Below are 19,127 nucleotides of genomic sequence, written 5' to 3'. Positions count from 1 at the left end.
GAGACAGAGAAAGCATGGGGCACCCCTCGGCCATCAGTCCGGCACAGAGACGAATTCAGGCACTGACGACGAACCAGGGAGAGACAGAATAGGGCCGGGGTTATGCCCGCCCTCGACAGCCCCACGGCATTTTGGAGAACTTGGCAGTTGGAGTTTTGGGGGTGTTTGCGAGGAATTAAAGGCGAATTTTCGAGATCATGTTCGATGACAGAACTCAACAAACGATGGGTGCCATTGCAGACACCGTCCGATAATCGAGCACCGCGGGTGGGACTACTATGGAAGAGCGTCGAAGAGGACATTACACCGACTGCACATGATTAGAGTCTTCTGCGTGCTTCTGGCACTTCCAAGCTGATAAGAACGTGTTTCTACGCAGCAGTACAGGGGCCGTCTATCAGAAGATTCTCGCACATGAGTTGCCCGTGGGGAATTGACGGGTTAGGTGGGGTTTCTCTATTCCCATGTCTCGAAATACCAGAGTACTCCGGAATCTGGCCGTGGATTGGCAGTGCCGAGCCTTCATGGATTTGGATGGGGGCTGGCAGACCAGGGGGTGGCCTCTCAGGCTCTCCCCAACACGAGTCAGGGGCCCATTTCCAACGTGCATTAACACTTTCGTCATAGGCTAGGAGGAGGAGGCCAGGACATGGTTGACGTGGAAATTCGAGCCGAAGCCCGAAGGAGCCTCACGGACAGCTGTAAGACCTAGGGGGAGAGGCTAGGAGCTTTCTTCCAGTTCCATAGTATCGAGCAATTCGCCCCGATGCACAGATTTCCTGAATTCACCAACGAGGAAATGCTTTTATCCCTCAACTTCCCTACATCATCGTGATCGTCTCAATTTCACGAAACCGCGACAGGTCTGGACGAAAAGAGACTGATAGAGGTGGGAGTCAAATCATGTCGACGACATGTCTGGTAAGTCGGCCCTATTCGCTTTGGTTCTTCACCCCATTTCCCCAGAGTTGTTGCCCACGCCCGACCCTCCGTGATCCGTGTTCTACCCCAGATTTCGGAATAAGCAATCAGAAGTTGTGGAATTGCTGCTGACTTAGGTATCTGGGGTTGGCGATGTGGAATCTGTGGGATGAGATGTACAGACTGACTGCCTGCCGGTCGGACTTTGCATCCATCCCACTGTACGGAGCACCCACGTCGGCGGACATACTCAACTCCAGAGCTACTAATGAACATGAATAACAGACTTGCAAAAAGCAACATCTCAAATGCGCGTGGAGCACAGATGACGATGCGTCTCCGTCTTCTTCTCGGCCCGACAACTACTTCAAATCATGTATTCGATGCAGAGCAACTGGCAAGGACTGTGTACCGGCCCCCGCAATTCGATTCAAGCATGCCACTGAGTAAGTGACAGTTCGTTGTCTATCTCTATCGCCAACTTTAGAGAACTTGTACTTGGCCCCGTGGCCCCCCAGTCGTTCTCCGCCCAATTGCGAAATACACTACACGACGTGCGAGTTGCGACATTGGTGAAGCAAGAGTCAAGACTTGCGCAAAGCGGAACCAAGATAATGACCTCGCCCGCCCCGTTTACCACTACAACTCTTCGTAACCCCCATTTCGTTTTCGTCACAGGGACGAATCTGCAACTCTGTACTCCGTAATGCGCCATATTGTACCGCCTTTTTTGCGGGAACGCTGATCACTTACTATGGGTTTTGTCTCGCTGATTTAGGACGCCGAGCGCTACGGAGCAGACGTGGGTGCCCTATCCGCGGCGATGTAAGTTTACAGTCCCACCGTCCAGACCTCCAAGACCTTGCAAGTTGGAGAAGTTGGGGACAATGAGGAGGAGATCTACGAGCAAAAACGGCGAGAAATGCCTTCTTTGGAATTGCCTTGGAACGAAGCTTATCCCGACATCACGCTTTTCTGTCAAAATTGCCTAACTCGGTCACGCAGTACACTTTGTCAATGAAACCCAGGAACTTGAGGCTCTTTATTGGTCTGAACACGGCAGCCCGCCGCCGCAACTCCAACCGCAACCGCAACTACGCCCACCGGCAGCACTACAGCCGCAATTCGCATCGGCGGAGGGTCAGCGGGTACCACTGCCAGCTATACATCCTGATCCTGGCTCATCATCATCATCCGCGCTGTTAGTGGACCAAGAACAACAACGATGCCGAGGACAACGGCAACCCGATGACGCCGCATCCGCATCCCCGGCTCCCATCATCGACTCGCATAGCCGAGATCATCGTGATGCCCGGCTTCTAGTCCCGAGTCCTCACAGCCAACCCGCCTCTACGCCGGCTGCGAGTTGGAGAGAGGTGCAGGTGCAGACACCGACAACTTTGCCTTCTGTTTACAGCGCTATCCCATCTGGGTCGACTCTCGGGTTGGCTAATTTTGAGCATCATGACGATGTTGTGTTTCCTTTCACGCAGCCTCACGAGGTGAGGTTGATGAATTACTATCTAGAGTACATGTGCACCTGGGTGAGTTGTTAGCTTTCCATTACGTTCGGATCAGGAATATCTCCTGAAAACTACGTGGTTATTCTAATCTCCTCACAGTTTGACCTATGCGATGCAAGACGGCACTTTGCAATCGTAGTCCCACGAAGAGCGACAACATGTCCAACCCTCCTCAACGCAATCTTCGCCCTCTCCTCTCGCCACCTCAGCCTCCACGAACAATACGACCCCTACGCCTCAGACCGCTACCACCAAGAATGCCTCAAACACCTCACCACAATCTCAAACGACTCGTCAGCCCTCACAAACGATGACCTCCTCGCGGCGACAATCCTCCTTCGCACCCTCGAGGAGCTCGACGTCCCGCTCATAGGGACAGACCACGAAGGCCACCTCCTCGGCATCCAGCTCTTCATGAACACGCAAAACGCATCCTCCCTCACCCCGCCGAGCTCCCTACGACAGGCTTCCTTCTGGGTGGGACTCCGGCAGGAAATCACCATGGCGTTTGCGACGCAGCGGCCGATCAAGGTTAAGCTCGACCACCTCTTCATCGACCGGTCGTTTTCGGCGGCCGATGATGATTGCTGGGCGAATCGCATCGTCGTGCACTGCGCCGAGGTAGTGCAGTTTTGTTTCGGTGAGGTGGAGAACCGCAAGAGCGAGTATCAGCGGCTGGTTGAGTATGACTACAACTGGTTACGCGCGAGGCCGCTTTCTTGGTTGCCTATTGCGTATTCTGAGCCGGATCATGCTTCGGGCTTGGTGTTTCCGCAGATCTTTTACATTAACCATGCTGTCGGTTCGTGTCTCCCCTTCTCTGAAACTTGGACTATTTCCAGTTCCTGCTCGTAGCGATGCTTAGTGGAGGAGCCCACTAACTTGGCCTAGTAATCGGAAATGTGCATGGGGCGTTAGCCCGCGCGCTCTTGATGTGCCACGACGAGAGCATCCCCAAGATAGGACCTAGTCGAATCCGAGCCCGACAAAAGCTAGACGTAAGAAGAATTCATTCTGTCAACTCAATCAAAGTCTCAAAGATCTTGCTAACACAGCAACCTGTAGAACGACATTCGTATGCAAGTCCGAGAACTATGCGGCGCCGCGCTATCGAACAAGACCACGATACCAGCCATGTTCACAGCCTGCATGGGTGTCACGGCATGCGGAGACAGATTCATCGAGTATGCCGAGCAAAAGGCGCTATTGGATATTCTAGTCAAGACGGACGTCGAGCACATGTGGCCCACTGCTTCAGCGCAGTCGCACTTGAAGAGGGCGTGGGGGTGGGAAGATGATTCATGAGCAGACTAAGTACGTATGTCTTCACAAATCACAAGCCATTAATTGGATGCAATCGAAGGTATCACTTGCGTAGGGAAACTGTAGTGGCAACTCGTTGGTTTCTTTGCGTTTTGGGTCGCAGCATACCGAGAGGGCGGGACTCGGTTCCCGAAACTTGCCTTTACGTGTCTATAGCCAACAGCCATCTTGACAATCCCGTGACGAATATGGAAACGCACGCACCTTCAGCCTATATTAGAACGACATCATCTCCGGTCATCTAGCCTTCCCCATTACCCCGTACCCCAGAAAACCGGCACCAAGGCCAAGGGAAGGGGGGTGAAGCCAGGTACCGGGGGAGTCTGGGGAGAAGATTCCGACAGAGCGGATCTAGACAATGCGTACGGAGTAGGTAGAATCAGATAGATCATAGAACTTAATCAACACGGCCATTACCCCGTATCCGCAATGCGGGCTGCATATTGCCTATGAGATTGTGAAACATGCAGGGCATGACCGGCCGGATCTGGAACGCACACCTACCGGCTACCCCAGGTTCCTAACGAGTTCAACAAGTTTTTCTTAGTTTTTCCTTTAGCCTTTAGATATTGGGGTATATCCGTAGTGTACAATACTTAGTCGCAAGGTGGCGGGACCATACGCGGAGCTCGGTCTCGTTCACATAATCTCCCCGTAAGACATGAAGATCGGACAAAGTTGTTAGAGTCTCCCAATCGAGAATCGGGGAAACTTACCCCGATGGAATCAGTGACCAATGCAAAGCTCTGCTTTGTTCATTTCCAAGCCCCCACCTGCCTCATTCCCCAAAAGAGGAAAGTGGGCTGTCTTACACCGGTTCCAAAGTCCAAGTTTCGAGATGCCTTAAAGCTTCTCCCAGCTCAGCATTGCTGCAAGTTCACGTGGGCTTTCGACGCGTCTTGACTCCTGGGCGCGCTTGTGTGGGATTCTGGCATGCGCTTCCACTTTCTACTGGTCAATTGGCATCAGATGGTATCCTCAACAGCGTCAGAGCTGCCCCGCGATGGAGCTGTTTACTCTTGTCGGGAAATGGTTTCCGATAGAGCTCCGAGGACGGTGAGGTCCCGTATGAAGAGCGGTGGGATATAAGACAACAGAGGTCCCTGGTGGTTTAAGAGCAGTGTTAAGCTGTCCTCGGTACCTTTTGATTCCTTCCAGATTGTGCATTTGCGTCAGTTGTCTCAGACTAGAGAGCAGGAATTCACGTCGCTTCTCGTCACCGCCATTATCCGTACATTCTTCTTTCTTTGATACCCTCACGACCGTCAAGCTACGGTACGAGTTGCATATCAGAAGAAACAGACATAGACATAGACCGCACGCTACCCCCGAACGCCGGATCGAGCTCTGTTACACCACCAACAACCAGCACCACCACCCGAACAGTAGAAAGAAGCAAGAACAAAAATGTCAACCAAGAAGCTCCAAGTAGGCGTCGCAGGCCTCGGCCGCATGGGCAAGCGCCACGCCCTCAACTTCCACCAAAACGTCCCCCGCGCGACCCTCGTGGCCGTCAGCTCGCCCGACGCCGGCGAGCGCCAATGGGCCGCTGAGAACCTCGCCCCTCACGGCGTAAGCGTTTACGAGTCCTACGACGACATGCTCGCCCACAAGGGGCTGGAAGCCGTCTGCGTGGCATCAGTGACCTCTGTCCACGCCGAGCAGGCCAACAAGGCTATTGAGAAGGGGAAGCACGTCTTGTGTGAGAAGCCGTTGGGCACCACAGTTGAAGTTGTAAGTTGCTTTCCAAGTCACACACCAGTGAACCAGTTTTTGAGTGTTGCGGTGTAACTCACACACCCCGAAAACAGTCACAAACGGTCGTCGACGCAGCCGCAAAACGTCCCGACCTAAAAGTAATGTGCGGCTTCTCCCGCCGCTTCGACGCCTCCTACCGCGACGCCCACGCAAAGATGCAACAAGGCCTCATCGGCCGTCCCGCCATCCTCCGCAGCCAGACCTGCGACGTCCTCGACCCCTCGGGCTTCTTCGTCGCCTACGCCCAGTTCTCGGGCGGCATATTTGTCGACTGCAGCATCCACGATATTGACCTCGCGCTCTGGTTCTTTGACGAGGAGACCACCAAAGTCAAGTCCGTCCACGCCGTCGGTATCACCGCCGTCGAGCCGGACCTGCGGAAGCACAATGATCGCGACAATGCCGTTGGCACGGTCGAATTTTACGATGGGCGGATCGCGTACCTATATGCTTCGCGCATGATGGCTGCGGGCCAGGAGGACTCGACAGAGATTATTGGTACCAAGGGCAAATTGTCGGTTAACCTGTTGCCGGCGGAGAACCACGTAAAGATTTACACGCCGGGAGGCATCCGGCAGGAGCTGCCACAGACGTACTGGGACCGCTTCAAAGCTGCTTTCACAACGGAGGCAATTGAGTTTACCGAGAGCGTGCTGGAGGATAAGCCTGTGCCGGTCAAGTTGGCTTCAGCGGTGGCTGCTGTCAAGATTGGGGCGGCGTTGCAGGAGTCTATGATCAAGGGTAACAAAATCTGGTTTGATGAACAGGGTAACCGGACGGAGAAGGCTCAGTTGTAAGACAGTAAATTACATTCGGCCTTCGTGGCCTTGATCAATCTTCGGGACCACCCTGAGATTGGGTAGTCTGTAAGAATGTCATGACTTCAGTGGTGACTGCTACTACATTTCCGCTTGCTATTTCCTCCATCATATCCTTAAGAGCCTTATTCCAAGCCAGCGTAAGACATTAATGTCCGGAGATACATGACCCATAAGGGCATGGTTCTCGGGTGGAACACTGGAAACCTTCAGCACTGAGATAATGTCAGCCATGCTCTGCATCGTTTTGGAATGGGGTCAATACCTTGTAGGTGTTGTATGCCTCTATACTTGGACAAAATTCTCATAGCAATCCCACTCGCTCCTGTAGCATTCACACAGTACTTCGACGCGTTCACTTCCAGTCAAGAACTCGCAAGATGCTGCATCACTGCGCCCGCTGAGGAACGTCAGGAGATCGATCGACTTCAAGAAGGTCTGCAGCTCTTCTCCAAATCCTCTCCGTCGAGACTGAAGTTTGGTCGTGAGCTGGATGGTATCTCTGTATTGATGGTGAGAGGAAGGTCTTCATATAGTAGAGCAGCCAGTGGCAAAGTAAAACCACGCACCACCAGAAATTGAATGGCTTTGGCGACTCACCAGGAGGCTCGACTATAAGCCGGCCTTTTCTTATTTGCTTCCTCGTTGCTCGGTCGGCCTTCCAGATACTGGGGGCTGGAGAAGGGCTCTGCGTCGCTCTTGCCTGTGAAGATGAAGAGGTACTCTGCTGAGCGCAACTGGTAGGGGCTTTGGTGTTGTGTGTCCTAGAGCCTGTCGCACCAGCGCTCGGTGCATTGATACTTGGCTCTTTGGGCCGCTGTTCTTGGGATCTACCCGAGAATTGAAAGCTTCGAGGAAGGCTTTCGCTATTGAAGGTGTACGAGCGACTCAGCCGGTCGGGAATTGCGAGAGCAGCTGTCCCCTCGGTCTGCGAGACACTAGGGCCGCTCAGTACGTACTATCTTCGTGCTCTTTCGACAACACCAGTAACAGTTGTCTTCTCCCCCTGAACGTTGCCAGTAGTGGCTTTGCTGCTAGAGGCCTCAGGTTGCTCTCTCTCCGGACCGCCAGAGAATTGGAAGCCTTGAGGGAGGCTTTTGCTGTTGAAGACGTATGAGCGACTAGACCGCTCATGGATGGCAGGAACAGCCGTCTGCTTGGTCTGGCGGGCACTGGAGCCTTCGGTCGTGGACATGGGTAGGTGTTCTTCCTGAACATGGCTGGAGAAGTTCAACGATGCACTTTCCAATGTTGTGTGTTTGTTGTTTCCGAAGACAACGGTGGTCTTCTCATCCTGAGATTGAGACTTCGGCGCTGCAACTGTATGCGATGAAGGCTCAACAGAGGCTGGTGGCGCGACGGGCTTACTCGTTCCGATGACTGGGACGGTTCTTTCACCACCCTCGCTGCAGGACTCCCAGTGAGTGGAAGCATGTGAAGTTGATGATCCAGGGCGAACAAGAGGGGCAGCCACCTGTGCAGTGGTTTCTCTCGAAGTCTCTGAGAGACTGGGTGTATTTCTCTGGTCGATAGTTGCCAACACACTTTCGATGGCGGCACTCTTCGCCTCAAAGTCGAACTTGAAGTTTCGCGGAATTTGGGTCACTGTCGTCCAGTCAGCCCGTGAAACGTGTCAGAAGAAAACGAAGTCTTGTGGAAATGACATCAAAACTAGCCGAACATCGAAAAGAGTACTTACGTCTGGAATCTTTGGAGGTCGAGTTGGAAATCTTGTCCGTTCCAGACTTTTCCACCGATCTAGGGATAGACTGCGAACGGCGGTTGGGCTCATCTAGTGGAAAGTTGGCATCTGTGCCCGATGCCACCATGGGTTCGCGCTTTCTGGGCCGAGGAGTCGTCTCGTCGATAGAGCATTCATCATCCGCATCGTTGACCGTAGCCGTAGGGAAGGACTTCTTCGGAGTGTGCGGCAGCGGGATGTCGGTTTGTGTTCCTGCTTCGACTTCTTTCTGTTAGCGAAACTAGAGTTACTACTTAGTTCCAATTACACACCAAAACACTTCGAAACACCAGTGCTATGTTCGGCATTGGCTTGGAGGTCGATGTCACTTGTATCCTTGATACTGGTGGTCTTCTTTCCAGCGTTCTCGAGGGTCTCGATGCGACCAATAGCAGTTGAAAGAATCTCTAAACAGAATTCTTGATGCTGTTTGACGAGGTTGACGAACGTGTCCTGTTGAAGAAGCATTGCGAGATGGGGCTCGATGGCTCGCTGCATCTCTTCGTGCATAGGCACCCACGCGTCATCCTGCTCGGCGATAATGACCTCGATGACAATATAAAAGTCTCCGATTCTGTTGATACTGCTCGACAGGATCTCACCGAGCAAGGCGCCCTCCTGTGAAGCAATCACCTCTTGTAGAGGGAGAACGGCGAGGGTCGCGGAAACTTCGTATAAAGAGAGGAGGTCGATTACATCCGTCTTGTCGGCGATCAGGCTTTCTGCTGAGTGTCAGCACACCACCAATTTGGACTTCTCAGTACAGATAGCGCAACTCACCTCCAAAGTAGAAGTACTTCAAGACGGTGTTCAAAGCCGAATAAGGGAACATGCGCTCCTTGAGTGGAATTTTCCTCACTCCTTCTTTCTAGAGGCGTTTTTTAGTAGCCAACTCCACTTGAAAGATCATGTTTGACCTCGCGAGACGATAGATTGCGTAAGGAGCTTACCATCTGAACCATCTCGAGGATGTGGTCAATCAGGCCACTCTTGCCGCGTATGAGTTTGTCATGGAGCTCCCACTTGCTGCTACCCATTGTGAGGAGAATATCCGCATCCTTCTTCGTCTCCCAAAGGCTAGAAGGCGTCAGCAAGGTAGAGAAATTGGGATTTTCGAGTAGACTCACGCTTGAAGGTCTGGTGCCTCCATGGCCTCTTCGCCGCCTTCGCGGAGCGGGATTGGCATAGTGTGCACGAGGTCGCTGGTGCCAAGGGCGATATACCAATATACAGGACGATTCAGGTTACAGGTGGGAATTGGATGTGATGTGTAGGAATAGGTAAGAAGGGAGGCAGTGGAGAGTGTGGTTTGAATTGATCAGGAGAAATGCCGGAGTGAAAAGTTCGCCGTGAAGTGGATGGTGGGGGGAGGTCACCGCAGAGATTGCGGCGGGAGAAAGATGCAAGGCAGTCTTGAGGGTGGTTCCTTCCATTTGTGTCGGTCTTGGTGCCTCCTCCCGGAAGGAGGGAACGACGGACACTTCCTACCTTGCTTAATTCAAGCCAGGCTCAGCCCGTAGAAAACTGCAGGTATCATAAATTCAACAGCGTAAGAAAGATTCTGAATACTTTCAATATGTACAAGAAGCTCTGGGTGGTCTTTTGAAGAGCGATACGGGTTCAGTTGTCCTCGCGGCCCTGTCTATGCCCCTTGGGCAGATCATGGCAGAAGCTCAAGCTGTTAGAAGACACTAACACCCAACATTGCGCGTTTGAACCTCTTGCTCAATTTTGTGTGATCATCTTACAGCAAGTAGACTAAAACCACATCTATCTCGTGAACAACAGCAAAGTAGATGCCCGAATCCATCCTTGCCACACAACCTCGCAATGACAGCACCATTTTTGTTCCAGAAGTCATCTTCAGATCACTTGCCCATAGGTCTCACAGTCAGCTGCTCCAAAGAGACTCGACATCTACAGTATCGAAGACATCTTCGTCATCGAACTCCCCATCATCATCATCATCGTCTTCTGCAGCCTCACTGGCGGTGCTGCTGTTCTGATTGCCCCCGTTTTCAATGGCCTCCATCCTTAAGACAAACTCCTCACGAAGACGTATCAAGTAGCTTCGCATCGATGACTCATCCATCTTGGAGTTGCTGACCTGTTTCAGCTGTTCGTGAAGATTGAGGATGAGCTTGCGTCGGTTGAGCATCTTTCTCGCTTGTGAAGACTGCTTCTTCCGCTCCCTTTGTTCACGCAATGAAATGGCGACTTGCTCCGCAACCTCAAGGAACCGCTTGGGAAATGCCATGGCCTTTGCAAGAGTGATGCCATAGAGCAGCTCCTCAGTCTTTCCGGACTCTACCTTGTACATCATGGTCATCTTGGGTACGTGGTTGTCTGTCGTTGAAACTTGCGTGACAAGACGGAGATTTAGTATTCCAGGGCGATCAACTAGTACGTCGGCTAAGACACTCTGAATCAACTTCTGACTACGCCCACCGGAGACAAATCAAGGGACGGCGCTAAGGGACTTACCGAGCTCTGTAAAGTGAGTTGCAAACCACACAATGGCTCGACTCTGTATGAGGGCTTCGGCTATGGCAATCGCGATAGCCAGTCCATCTCGGGTGCTTGTGGCTCGACCTAGCTCATCGATGATGACGATGCTCTTGTGCGTGACATTGCTTGGGCATGTCAGTATGGGCAGCTTTCCAAGGTCAACAGCACGCACCTAAGGATAAAAGCCACTTCTCTCATCTCCAGCGAGAAACTTGACATGTTGGACTCTATGTTGTCATCTGTAGTCACCCGAGCGAAGATGTTGTGAATGATGGGAAAACTGGCGTATTCGACGGGCACGAAGCAGCCAATTTGTGCCATGATCTGGAGCAGAGATATACTCCTGATATAAGTGCTTTTCCCACTCATGTTGCAGCCGGTCACAACCTGGAAGCGATGCTCCTCAGTGGCGTAATAATCATTCGGTACAAAGCCACCCTTCATAGTCTATTTGCGATCAGCATGCGCTCAGGACAGTAGTGGATGGGCCAAACCTTGTCCATGATGGGATGCCTAGCAGCTTTAAGCGCTAGGGTATCTGATATTTCAGGTCTTCTCCAATCATACGTCGAACTTGCATGTGCAAATGATGCAATCATGTCGAGTAGTGCGATTGAATCGCAGACGCGGTAGAGGGGCTGCAATTGGGTTCGAATGCTGTCAATAAGGTCCTGGATTACCTTGTCGCTCAGCATAACCACCTCAGCAACAGAGTCGGTAATTCTTTGGTTCAGTTTCTTGAGATGAATTGTTAGACACTCGATGTAACGACCCTTCATCGTCTGATTGACAAGCACCGCAGGTACAGCTCGGTCCTCGAAGTCCACTGCCCGCATTCGGAGGCTGTACTTGCGGCCATTATCGAATCTTAGGACGGCTTCGATACTGTGCTCGCCTGCAGGTTTTGTTACAATGAGATGAAGGTAGCGGTAGGGACGGAGATCAATTACGATTCAACTCTTCGACATGTTTATGGACGTCATCGGTGTTTTCTTTGTAAGCTTGTCTAGCAACATCGAGAAGCCCGTTGATTCCAGGCTACTCTGTTGTTAGCCAAACTCCAATAACAGTGGCCGGAAGTCACTCGCCTTTACGGCAAATGTTCTTTGGTTTCGTAGATCAAGAGCGCTTTTCACGTAGTGGACATCCTCATGGATGTTCTCATACACAAGCTCTCTGACTGCTGCAGTCAATTCTGGCCGGCATAGATCTCTGACTTTGGTGAGAAGAGGAGACGTGGCAGAGCCTAGCGCCTGAAAAACTGGCGGAACGGCGTCTATAAAAGTCTTGACCATGAGAATATGGTTGATGGCTCTTTCAGAAGCCTCAACGGACGGTTTGTTAGGGATGATGACGAGCTAGTCCAGTCAGCAGAGCCTGAAAGAGGCCAGATGTTTTTGTGATTCGGTACCTTGGTCAACATATTCTCGACGTCAGGAAAAGCTTTCAAAGCTGTACAATGTCAGCAGACTGCCGAGTCAGAGAATTTTGAATGTTCAAACCTGTTCGAACCTCTGCAAACATGTCTTGGTTTGCAAGTAGCTCCTCCAAAGCGTCATACCTAGGCTCGAGGTATGACTCTTTGAGCGTAGACGGTTGCAGTAGATTACTTCGAAGCACCCGACCGCCCATGGGTGTCAGTGTATGCTTGAGAACACCGTAAAGGCTGTCATTAGACGTCTCTTGACGTCGGTTTTGTAGGATCTCAAGAGACATGATAGCGGACACGTCAATCATCATGGTATCTTCCGAGGGCTGGTATCGAATGCGAAGAGAATGTGGAACTACACGTACGGAGAACTCAATCTCCAAGAAACTCATGGTCTTTGTGATAGGTCAGTGTTTATGCTGCCATAGATTCTCGAGGCTCGAGCATTCTCCTACCGCGGCAAAGGAGCAAGTTGCATAGAAGCTGCCTTGAATAGCAACCTTCACAGCTTCTGCGTCTTCTCGGAACGCGAAGGTTTGAATACGATTGAGCCCATCTATCTCTGACCAGTATTTTCGATCAAGAGATGTGATTTTCGTATCCGGCATATGTTCTTCGATATGGCTGTAAAGCCTTGACTTGGGGTTCGGTGGGCAGCAGGAGCTGACGATCAGGAGATGAGTTGGCTCCATGATCTGAAGTTTGTGGAGAGTTCGAACGAAGAACCTGTTGTCAGAGATTTGGCCAAGAATGGCTTCTCCGGTATCAACATTGAAGAATACAATGCCGACAGCAGGAGTTATTCCGCGAGCCTCGCTCAGCGCGCACACAATGGTGTGTTTGGCACTGTTGGGCAGAAACGGGGTTCGCGACGTGCGACTGGTGTGAGAAGTGCTCGGCCGGGTCGTGCGAGATCTTGACATAGTACCACTAGGTTCAGTACGGTAGTCGTAACTTGAGGTGCAGGCAGAACCGGAGACAAGGTCTTCTGTCAAAGAGGGCGTCGGCGTTGCCGCGTGGGAGCCGTTTGCTCTCGAATTTGTTGAGCCAGTGCCCGTTATTGAAGTTGATTGGGAGAAGTACGAAGAGTCTCTTCCATATGGTGCTGGTGTTTGAGAAGGAGTGGTCATGAAGCCGGTCGAAGGCCGTGAGGGTCGCGGGTATCGAGGATCCATTTCGTGGCTACCTAGACCTAGCCAGCCGAGATGTTGGTATGTGTCGTGGTTCAGGAGATGACTGGTCTCCTACAACGGTAGGAGGAGAGGCTCAGATGTTGACACAGAGGACTAAATTGGCCATGAATCTGTCACGAAAAAGGTCGGTGGAATGTCGTTGAGAAGAACAGGGGGAGTTCATGCCAAAATCGCAGCAACGGGCAACAGCTCCTGCCTGACTTACACGGACGAGCCGGGGTTGTCCCGGCCGAGCCTGTAGTGGGGCCACATGCACCAGCCACACAAGGCGCACAGCCACTGGAATAATGCGATGTCGACCGGTGGAGTCAAGTCGTCATCCCCACGGCCCCGACACGTCAGGAAGAGTTTGCGACAGGCTTGGAAAACCAATCCGCACAGGAAGCCGAACCGCGTCGCGCTGCGACACCACGACTCGAACCGCCCTTCTTGACCGACACGGATCCGGGACCAGGCTTTTGAAGCCATCGCGACATTGGTGTTCAGTCGCCCGGCCCGCCGTCAACATGTTTGGCATCCTGGGTGCCCGCGACCGCAGCGACGGCACCGAGGAATATGCCTCGTTCGAAGAGCTCTTCGCGGCGCTGAAGACGCGCATGCAAAAAGATGGGTACAAGGTCGTCAAGTCGCGTACCCATCGCAACAAGGTCGGCGGCACCTACGAGAAAGGAAGTGAGGTCGTCAGATGTGATCTCGTTTGCGACCGCGGCGGGCAGCCTTACAAATGCACGGCGACGCAGCTGAAGACATCCACCAAGAAGACCAATTGCCCTTGGAAGGCCAAGGCCGTCAATCGTAAGACGCTGGGGAAATGGATCTTGACGATCATATGTAGCGAACATAACCATGAGGCGCGCACGCCTGATCCGCCGACCGATGAAGAGGATGCGGATGCGGAAGGAGATGCCGACGTCGTCCAGGACGTATCAGTTGGTTCGTCTTCCTTCGCTATCCTTCGCTATTGCCATTCGTTGCTCCAAACTAACCTTTATAGTCCCAGAAGTGCAGAGCTCTGGTCCGGCGCCAGATCCTACAACAGCCGCTCTCCTGCTCATGGTGGGAGCCGCTCCCAATACGATGCGACTTACCGGCGAGACCTTTCACAACTTTAAGTCGGAGTACCGCAAGATGTCGAAACCTGAACGCCTGGGTATACTATCCCAGATGCAACTGCGCATCGCAGCCATATACGCCGTCGAGAACGAGGATATGCAGAGACAAGAAAGGCAGGCCAGACAGGAGAAAAAGCATCAGGAAATCGAAGAGAGTCGACGCAAGTCGCAAAGCACACAACAGCCGCAGCAGCAGGCACCACAGCAACAACTGCCGCAACCGCCGCAGCAGCAGCAGCAACAGCAACAGCAACAGCAACAGCAACCTCCTCAGCCGCAGCAACAACAGCAGCAGCAGCAGCATCAGCAAGTGCAGCATCAGCAAGTGCAGCATCAGCAAGTGCAGCATCAGCAATATCAACAACATCCACAACAGCACCAGCAGCAACAAGTACAGAATCATAATCTTAACCACAACCACGGCCATAATCACAACCGGGTTCAGCAGCAGATGAACCAGATGTCTCGGGATGGTATGGCCGGTATGCCCAAGCACCCGTTCGAGCAGACGGCCCACGATGAGCATGCGCAGTATAGAGACCGACAAGCTGAGATCGAGGAGCGCAACCAGAGGACGATGCAGATGCGCGGGCAGCACCTTAACAACTCTTTCCAGCAGCAGAATGCTGTCCAACAGACGCCCATTCCTGTGCCCCAATTCGGCATGCAGTCAGCCCAAGGCCAGCCGCAAGTGTTCCATCAGTACACTGCGACGCCTACGAACAACGCAATGCCAAAGGGGGCGGCAGGCGGCTCGCCGGCCACGGGCTCAAAGAGGCGTGGCCGGCCGAAGAAGACAGCCATGGACCAGAGCCTCGATGCCAGCCTTCACATGGGAAGATAGTCGACCGCTTGCATTGTTGGTCGTCGGAGGAATATGGAGGGAGTGTATGTGACGAGTTTGAGAAGGACTCAGTGTGTGTAATGTGTAAGAGGGTTACGGCATACCCTACCGGACGGAGGAACTGGGGCATGGCGTTTATAAGGATACCAGCGCAGCAAGCTGACCCGGACATACTTATTTTTCTTCTCGCTGAAAAAGCACAGTTCCGGGAGAGAGCTGCCAGGATGGCTCTCGGAGTTTGTTCATCGTCTGAATTGGGTGTCATTTTTATCTTATCAATGCTCGCACTAACAGAAGACATATTGTTTCTCCACTTGCAAATGCTAGCGATGACATTTTTGGGGCCGTTGTAGTGGGGACGTCGCAACCACGGGCAATTTTTGACCGATGGTCCCTGGTCCACCGTCCCGTCTGCACTTCAAAATTTCTGCCCCACCATCCCGCATCGCTGTAGTCGAAATATTTCTGACAATTTCAAAGACCAAAAAAAGTACGATTTTCGAGCAGGCGGTCAACCGACGCAACAATCATGGCGACGGTACTCCCCCCGCCCTCGAAGCGCCAAAAGCGCGAGACGCTCGAGAAGACCCAGACCCAGCAAGATGTCACAGCAATGGCCCCGGGCCTCGAGGGCTCCTTCAAGGCCCGCTTCGTCAACGGCGACGGACAGCAGCTGGCTGAAGTGATTGAGGTGCCCCTCGCCGACGCCTCTGAGAAGAACTTGACTCTCCTCCTCAACACCTTGCAAGGAAAGGTTAGCCATATCCCACCAATTGATAATACCATATGCAGCCATCGTCTAACCCCCAAAACAGGACAGAGAAGACTTCCTCCCGTACAAGTTCCGAATCCACATCCCCGACACAGACATCATCGTCGACCAATACCCCACCAACCTCCTCGAGCTCCTCCGCAGCCATGGCGTCGCAAATCCCTTTGAAACAACAGTCACCCTCAGTGCCGAGCCCCAGGCCGTATTCAAGGTGCAAGCCGTCACCCGTATGGCCCACCGCATCCCAGGCCACGGCGAAGCCATCCTTTCAGCCCAGTTCTCACCCGAGACCAGCAAGAGGTTAGCAACGGGCGGAGGTGACAAGACGGCGCGCATATGGGACACTGAGACAGGCACCCCGAAGTTCACACTCTCGGGCCACACTGGTTGGGTGCTCTGCGTGGCGTGGTCCGCCGACGGTCGCCGCCTTGCAACGGGCAGCATGGACAAGACGGTCCGCCTCTGGGATCCGGATAAAGGCGTCGCCGTCGGTCAACCCCTGGCAGGCCATGCGAAATGGGTCACCGGCATCGCCTGGGAACCCTACCACCTCTGGCGCGACGGCACTCCTCGCCTGGCATCCGCCAGCAAGGACGCAACGGTGCGCATCTGGGTCGTCAACACGGGGCGGACAGAGCATGTCCTCTCGGGCCACAAGAGCAGCGTCAGCTGCGTGAAATGGGGCGGCACCGGGCTCGTCTACACGGGTAGTCACGACAAGACGGTCAAGGTCTGGGACTCAGTCAAGGGCACCCTCGTACACACGCTCTCCTCGCACGCTCACTGGGTAAACCACCTCGCTCTGTCTTCCGACTTTGCCCTGAGAACGAGCTTCTACGACCACACGCCCACTCCGGACACTGAAGAGGCGCGCCGCGCAAAGGCAAAGGAGCGCTTCGAGAAGGCCGCCAAAATCCAGGGCAAGGTAGCCGAGCGCATCGTCTCGGCCAGCGACGACTTCACAATGTACCTCTGGGACCCGTCGCAGGGCACGAAGCCCGTGGCGCGCATGCTGGGTCACCAGAAGCAGGTCAACCACGTCACCTTCTCCCCTGACGGCACCCTCATCGCCAGCGCAGGCTGGGACAACCATACCAAGCTCTGGAGCGCGAGGGACGGCAAGTTCATCAACACCCTTCGCGGACACGTTGCGCCCGTGTACCAGTGCGCCTTCTCCGCCGACTCGCGGTTGCTCGTGACCTGCTCAAAAGATACCACGCTCAAGGTGTGGTCTATGGCGACGCACAAGCTGGCTTCAGACCTGCCGGGGCACCAGGACGAGGTGTATGCCGTCGACTGGAGTCCCAGGGATGGGCAGCGTGTGGGCAGTGGTGGAAAGGACAAGGCTGTGAGGTTGTGGTGTCACTGAGGGAGAAGTACCGCGCGCTTCCGTTGCGCGAGGTGGGCAGTTGCTGCAATGCGTGGTCTTGCGCATATGATGGATGGGATTTTTTGGCAACTAGAATACGGATACACAAAAGAGAATATACCCCTTTGTTCCCAAGTTGTGTACTCCTTGCATGTGCCTTTCTTTGGCTTGAACTACACCTTGAACCGCCGAGTTCGATGTCGGCGAAGTGTGCCGTTGGGGACGTACGTATTCGCATCGATCTGATATGAACTCTACCACATAAAGTTTACTCATAGTCCAATTGTTCATTCCGTAAGCGTTTGTCGAAAGCCAAACTGTGTTCCCGGAATAGCGACGCCAGCCTGCCCGCTGTTTAGCCCAGAGCACGGGTAACTACATCCAGCATCACCCCGGTGGCCAAGACTGAGTGGAAGAACCCTCTCCGCAGACTTGTTTGATCTGCGCAGCGTTAAAACAAGGGCCACTGTCCACCGGCGCTTGAATTAAGGCCCTTTTAAGACCAAAGCCTCAGTCATGAGAAAATCGTTGCTTGAGAATGAAATGCCGACCAAACGCTCTTCGAGGGGTAGATTGGCCGAACACTAGAAAACCTCAGTCACGCGATGGACAGCAAAGATAACGAGAAAGGGGCATCAGGGGATGGAAGTAGCGCAAAGCTCACGGCAGCCTAGTTTCTCAGAGACATTGAAGCCGTAACTTCAACCTCTTTCGAAAGCGAAGATGACCGCATGCAAGCATTCCTGGGGACGTACGCTCTATTGGCATGCCTAGATTCTCCGTGGGAGACATTAGTGAGGATCTGCATGACACAGGTAAGAGATGATCTTCATACTTTAGTCAACCAACCCTTCCTATGAGCTCGCCGCATGAATCTCACATAAATGCAGCCGGCTCTTTGTGCAGCTCTGAAGATCTTAGAAGACCTACAACTTTTCGAAAAATGGCAGGCTCGAAACGGGGAACCGATGACGAGTTGCCAGCTCGCTGAACTTCTTAGAGGCGCATGTGATCCCGCACTACTCTGTACGATTTTCTTCTCATTTCTCAAACTTGATATGACGATGACTTACAACGTAGATCGGTTCCTGCGGCTAATGGCATCGAACCATCTCCTCGAAGAAACGTCAATAGGAGTCTTCAAGCCAACATCATTCGGACTCGCCATCACATCACCGGTATTCGACAGTCTAATCCACAGCTTGTAGAAACCCTCCCTTCAACATCCTTCTGAAGAACACCCCGCAGCTTACACTCCATAGCAACGACACAATTCTCCCAATGTACGCCAAAATGCCAGAATATTTTTCAAAAACGCACTACACCAACCCACAAGACTCCTCCAACACAGTCTTCCAGTACGCGCATCAGTGGGACAGCGATCTGTGGTCATACTACCAAGCCCACCCCAAACAACAAGAGCAGTTCAACATCATTCAGCAAACCATCTCCGGACTGCATCCTTCGTGGACGGAGATATTCCCCGCTGAGAGACTGATGGAGGGAGATGATGATTCTCAGGTGCCATTGCTGGTGGATATTGGCGGGAGTACCGGGCACGATGTTCTCAAGTTTCACTCCATCTACCCAGAGACAGCCTCTCGATAGTATCTCGAGGATTTGGGACCGGTTGTTGAGAAGGCTGTCTTGCCGGAGGGAGTACACCAGATTTCATACGACTTCTTCACAGCTCAGCCGATCAAAGGTGAGTAAGCCCTTCCTCTCTTTACACCAAAGAATAGAGGCACCCTCCTCTCCCCTGATCAGTAATAAGAGCACAATACTCACACACCCAACAGGAGCAAAGGCATACCTC

General features: G+C 53.0%; 7 protein-coding genes across 7 annotated transcripts; 5 read left to right on the top strand and 2 right to left on the bottom strand.

Annotated features, from left to right (window-relative positions):
- Positions 1 to 791: 791 nt before the first annotated feature.
- BDP81DRAFT_425459 (uncharacterized protein) lies at positions 792 to 3,822 on the top strand. Its single transcript, XM_060590223.1, has 7 exons — positions 792 to 921; positions 1,207 to 1,367; positions 1,700 to 1,746; positions 1,927 to 2,465; positions 2,544 to 3,246; positions 3,336 to 3,442; positions 3,510 to 3,822. The coding sequence occupies exons 1-7, from the start codon at positions 904 to 906 to the stop codon at positions 3,747 to 3,749; spliced, it is 1,815 nt and encodes a 604-aa protein (XP_060446169.1). The 5' UTR covers positions 792 to 903; the 3' UTR covers positions 3,750 to 3,822.
- A 968-nt stretch (positions 3,823 to 4,790) lies between these two features.
- Positions 4,791 to 6,365, top strand: BDP81DRAFT_405634 (uncharacterized protein). Its single transcript, XM_060588946.1, has 2 exons — positions 4,791 to 5,501; positions 5,579 to 6,365. The coding sequence occupies exons 1-2, from the start codon at positions 5,175 to 5,177 to the stop codon at positions 6,320 to 6,322; spliced, it is 1,071 nt and encodes a 356-aa protein (XP_060446168.1). The 5' UTR covers positions 4,791 to 5,174; the 3' UTR covers positions 6,323 to 6,365.
- Positions 6,366 to 6,731: 366 nt separating this feature from the next.
- BDP81DRAFT_516898 (uncharacterized protein) lies at positions 6,732 to 9,163 on the bottom strand (the record flags this gene model as incomplete). The annotated part of the gene is made up of 7 exons (XM_060595886.1): positions 6,732 to 7,070; positions 7,335 to 7,584; positions 7,651 to 7,817; positions 8,239 to 8,300; positions 8,363 to 8,806; positions 8,865 to 8,952; positions 9,035 to 9,163. Coding segments are annotated over 7 exons (1,479 nt in total), but the record flags the coding sequence as incomplete, so codon positions are not given.
- Positions 9,164 to 9,791: 628 nt separating this feature from the next.
- On the bottom strand, positions 9,792 to 13,428 carry BDP81DRAFT_346773 (muts domain V). Its single transcript, XM_060586122.1, has 9 exons — positions 12,477 to 13,428; positions 12,095 to 12,416; positions 12,004 to 12,044; positions 11,681 to 11,950; positions 11,543 to 11,630; positions 11,087 to 11,487; positions 10,765 to 11,039; positions 10,569 to 10,717; positions 9,792 to 10,496 (listed from the first exon to the last, which is right to left on the bottom strand). The coding sequence occupies exons 1-9, from the start codon at positions 13,194 to 13,196 to the stop codon at positions 9,976 to 9,978; spliced, it is 2,787 nt and encodes a 928-aa protein (XP_060446166.1). The 5' UTR covers positions 13,197 to 13,428; the 3' UTR covers positions 9,792 to 9,975.
- Positions 13,429 to 13,684: 256 nt separating this feature from the next.
- BDP81DRAFT_470865 (uncharacterized protein) lies at positions 13,685 to 15,491 on the top strand. Its single transcript, XM_060594566.1, has 2 exons — positions 13,685 to 14,147; positions 14,209 to 15,491. The coding sequence occupies exons 1-2, from the start codon at positions 13,721 to 13,723 to the stop codon at positions 15,168 to 15,170; spliced, it is 1,389 nt and encodes a 462-aa protein (XP_060446165.1). The 5' UTR covers positions 13,685 to 13,720; the 3' UTR covers positions 15,171 to 15,491.
- A 164-nt stretch (positions 15,492 to 15,655) lies between these two features.
- Positions 15,656 to 17,570, top strand: BDP81DRAFT_480532 (WD domain-containing protein). The gene is made up of 2 exons (XM_060594930.1): positions 15,656 to 15,924; positions 15,986 to 17,570. Exons 1-2 carry the CDS (start codon positions 15,700 to 15,702, stop codon positions 17,309 to 17,311), a joined length of 1,551 nt encoding a protein of 516 aa, XP_060446164.1. The 5' UTR covers positions 15,656 to 15,699; the 3' UTR covers positions 17,312 to 17,570.
- A 415-nt stretch (positions 17,571 to 17,985) lies between these two features.
- On the top strand, positions 17,986 to 19,038 carry BDP81DRAFT_516889 (uncharacterized protein). The gene is made up of 4 exons (XM_060595885.1): positions 17,986 to 18,126; positions 18,202 to 18,337; positions 18,392 to 18,515; positions 18,574 to 19,038. The coding sequence occupies exons 1-4, from the start codon at positions 18,043 to 18,045 to the stop codon at positions 18,917 to 18,919; spliced, it is 690 nt and encodes a 229-aa protein (XP_060446163.1). The 5' UTR covers positions 17,986 to 18,042; the 3' UTR covers positions 18,920 to 19,038.
- The last annotated feature ends 89 nt before the right edge of the window (positions 19,039 to 19,127 follow it).

Source organism: Colletotrichum phormii, assembly GCF_030913505.1.
Source record: "Colletotrichum phormii strain CBS 102054 chromosome Unknown BDP81scaffold_8, whole genome shotgun sequence".
Taxonomy (NCBI): Eukaryota; Fungi; Ascomycota; class Sordariomycetes; order Glomerellales; family Glomerellaceae; genus Colletotrichum; species Colletotrichum phormii.
This window is presented reverse-complemented; position numbering and strand designations above follow the sequence as displayed.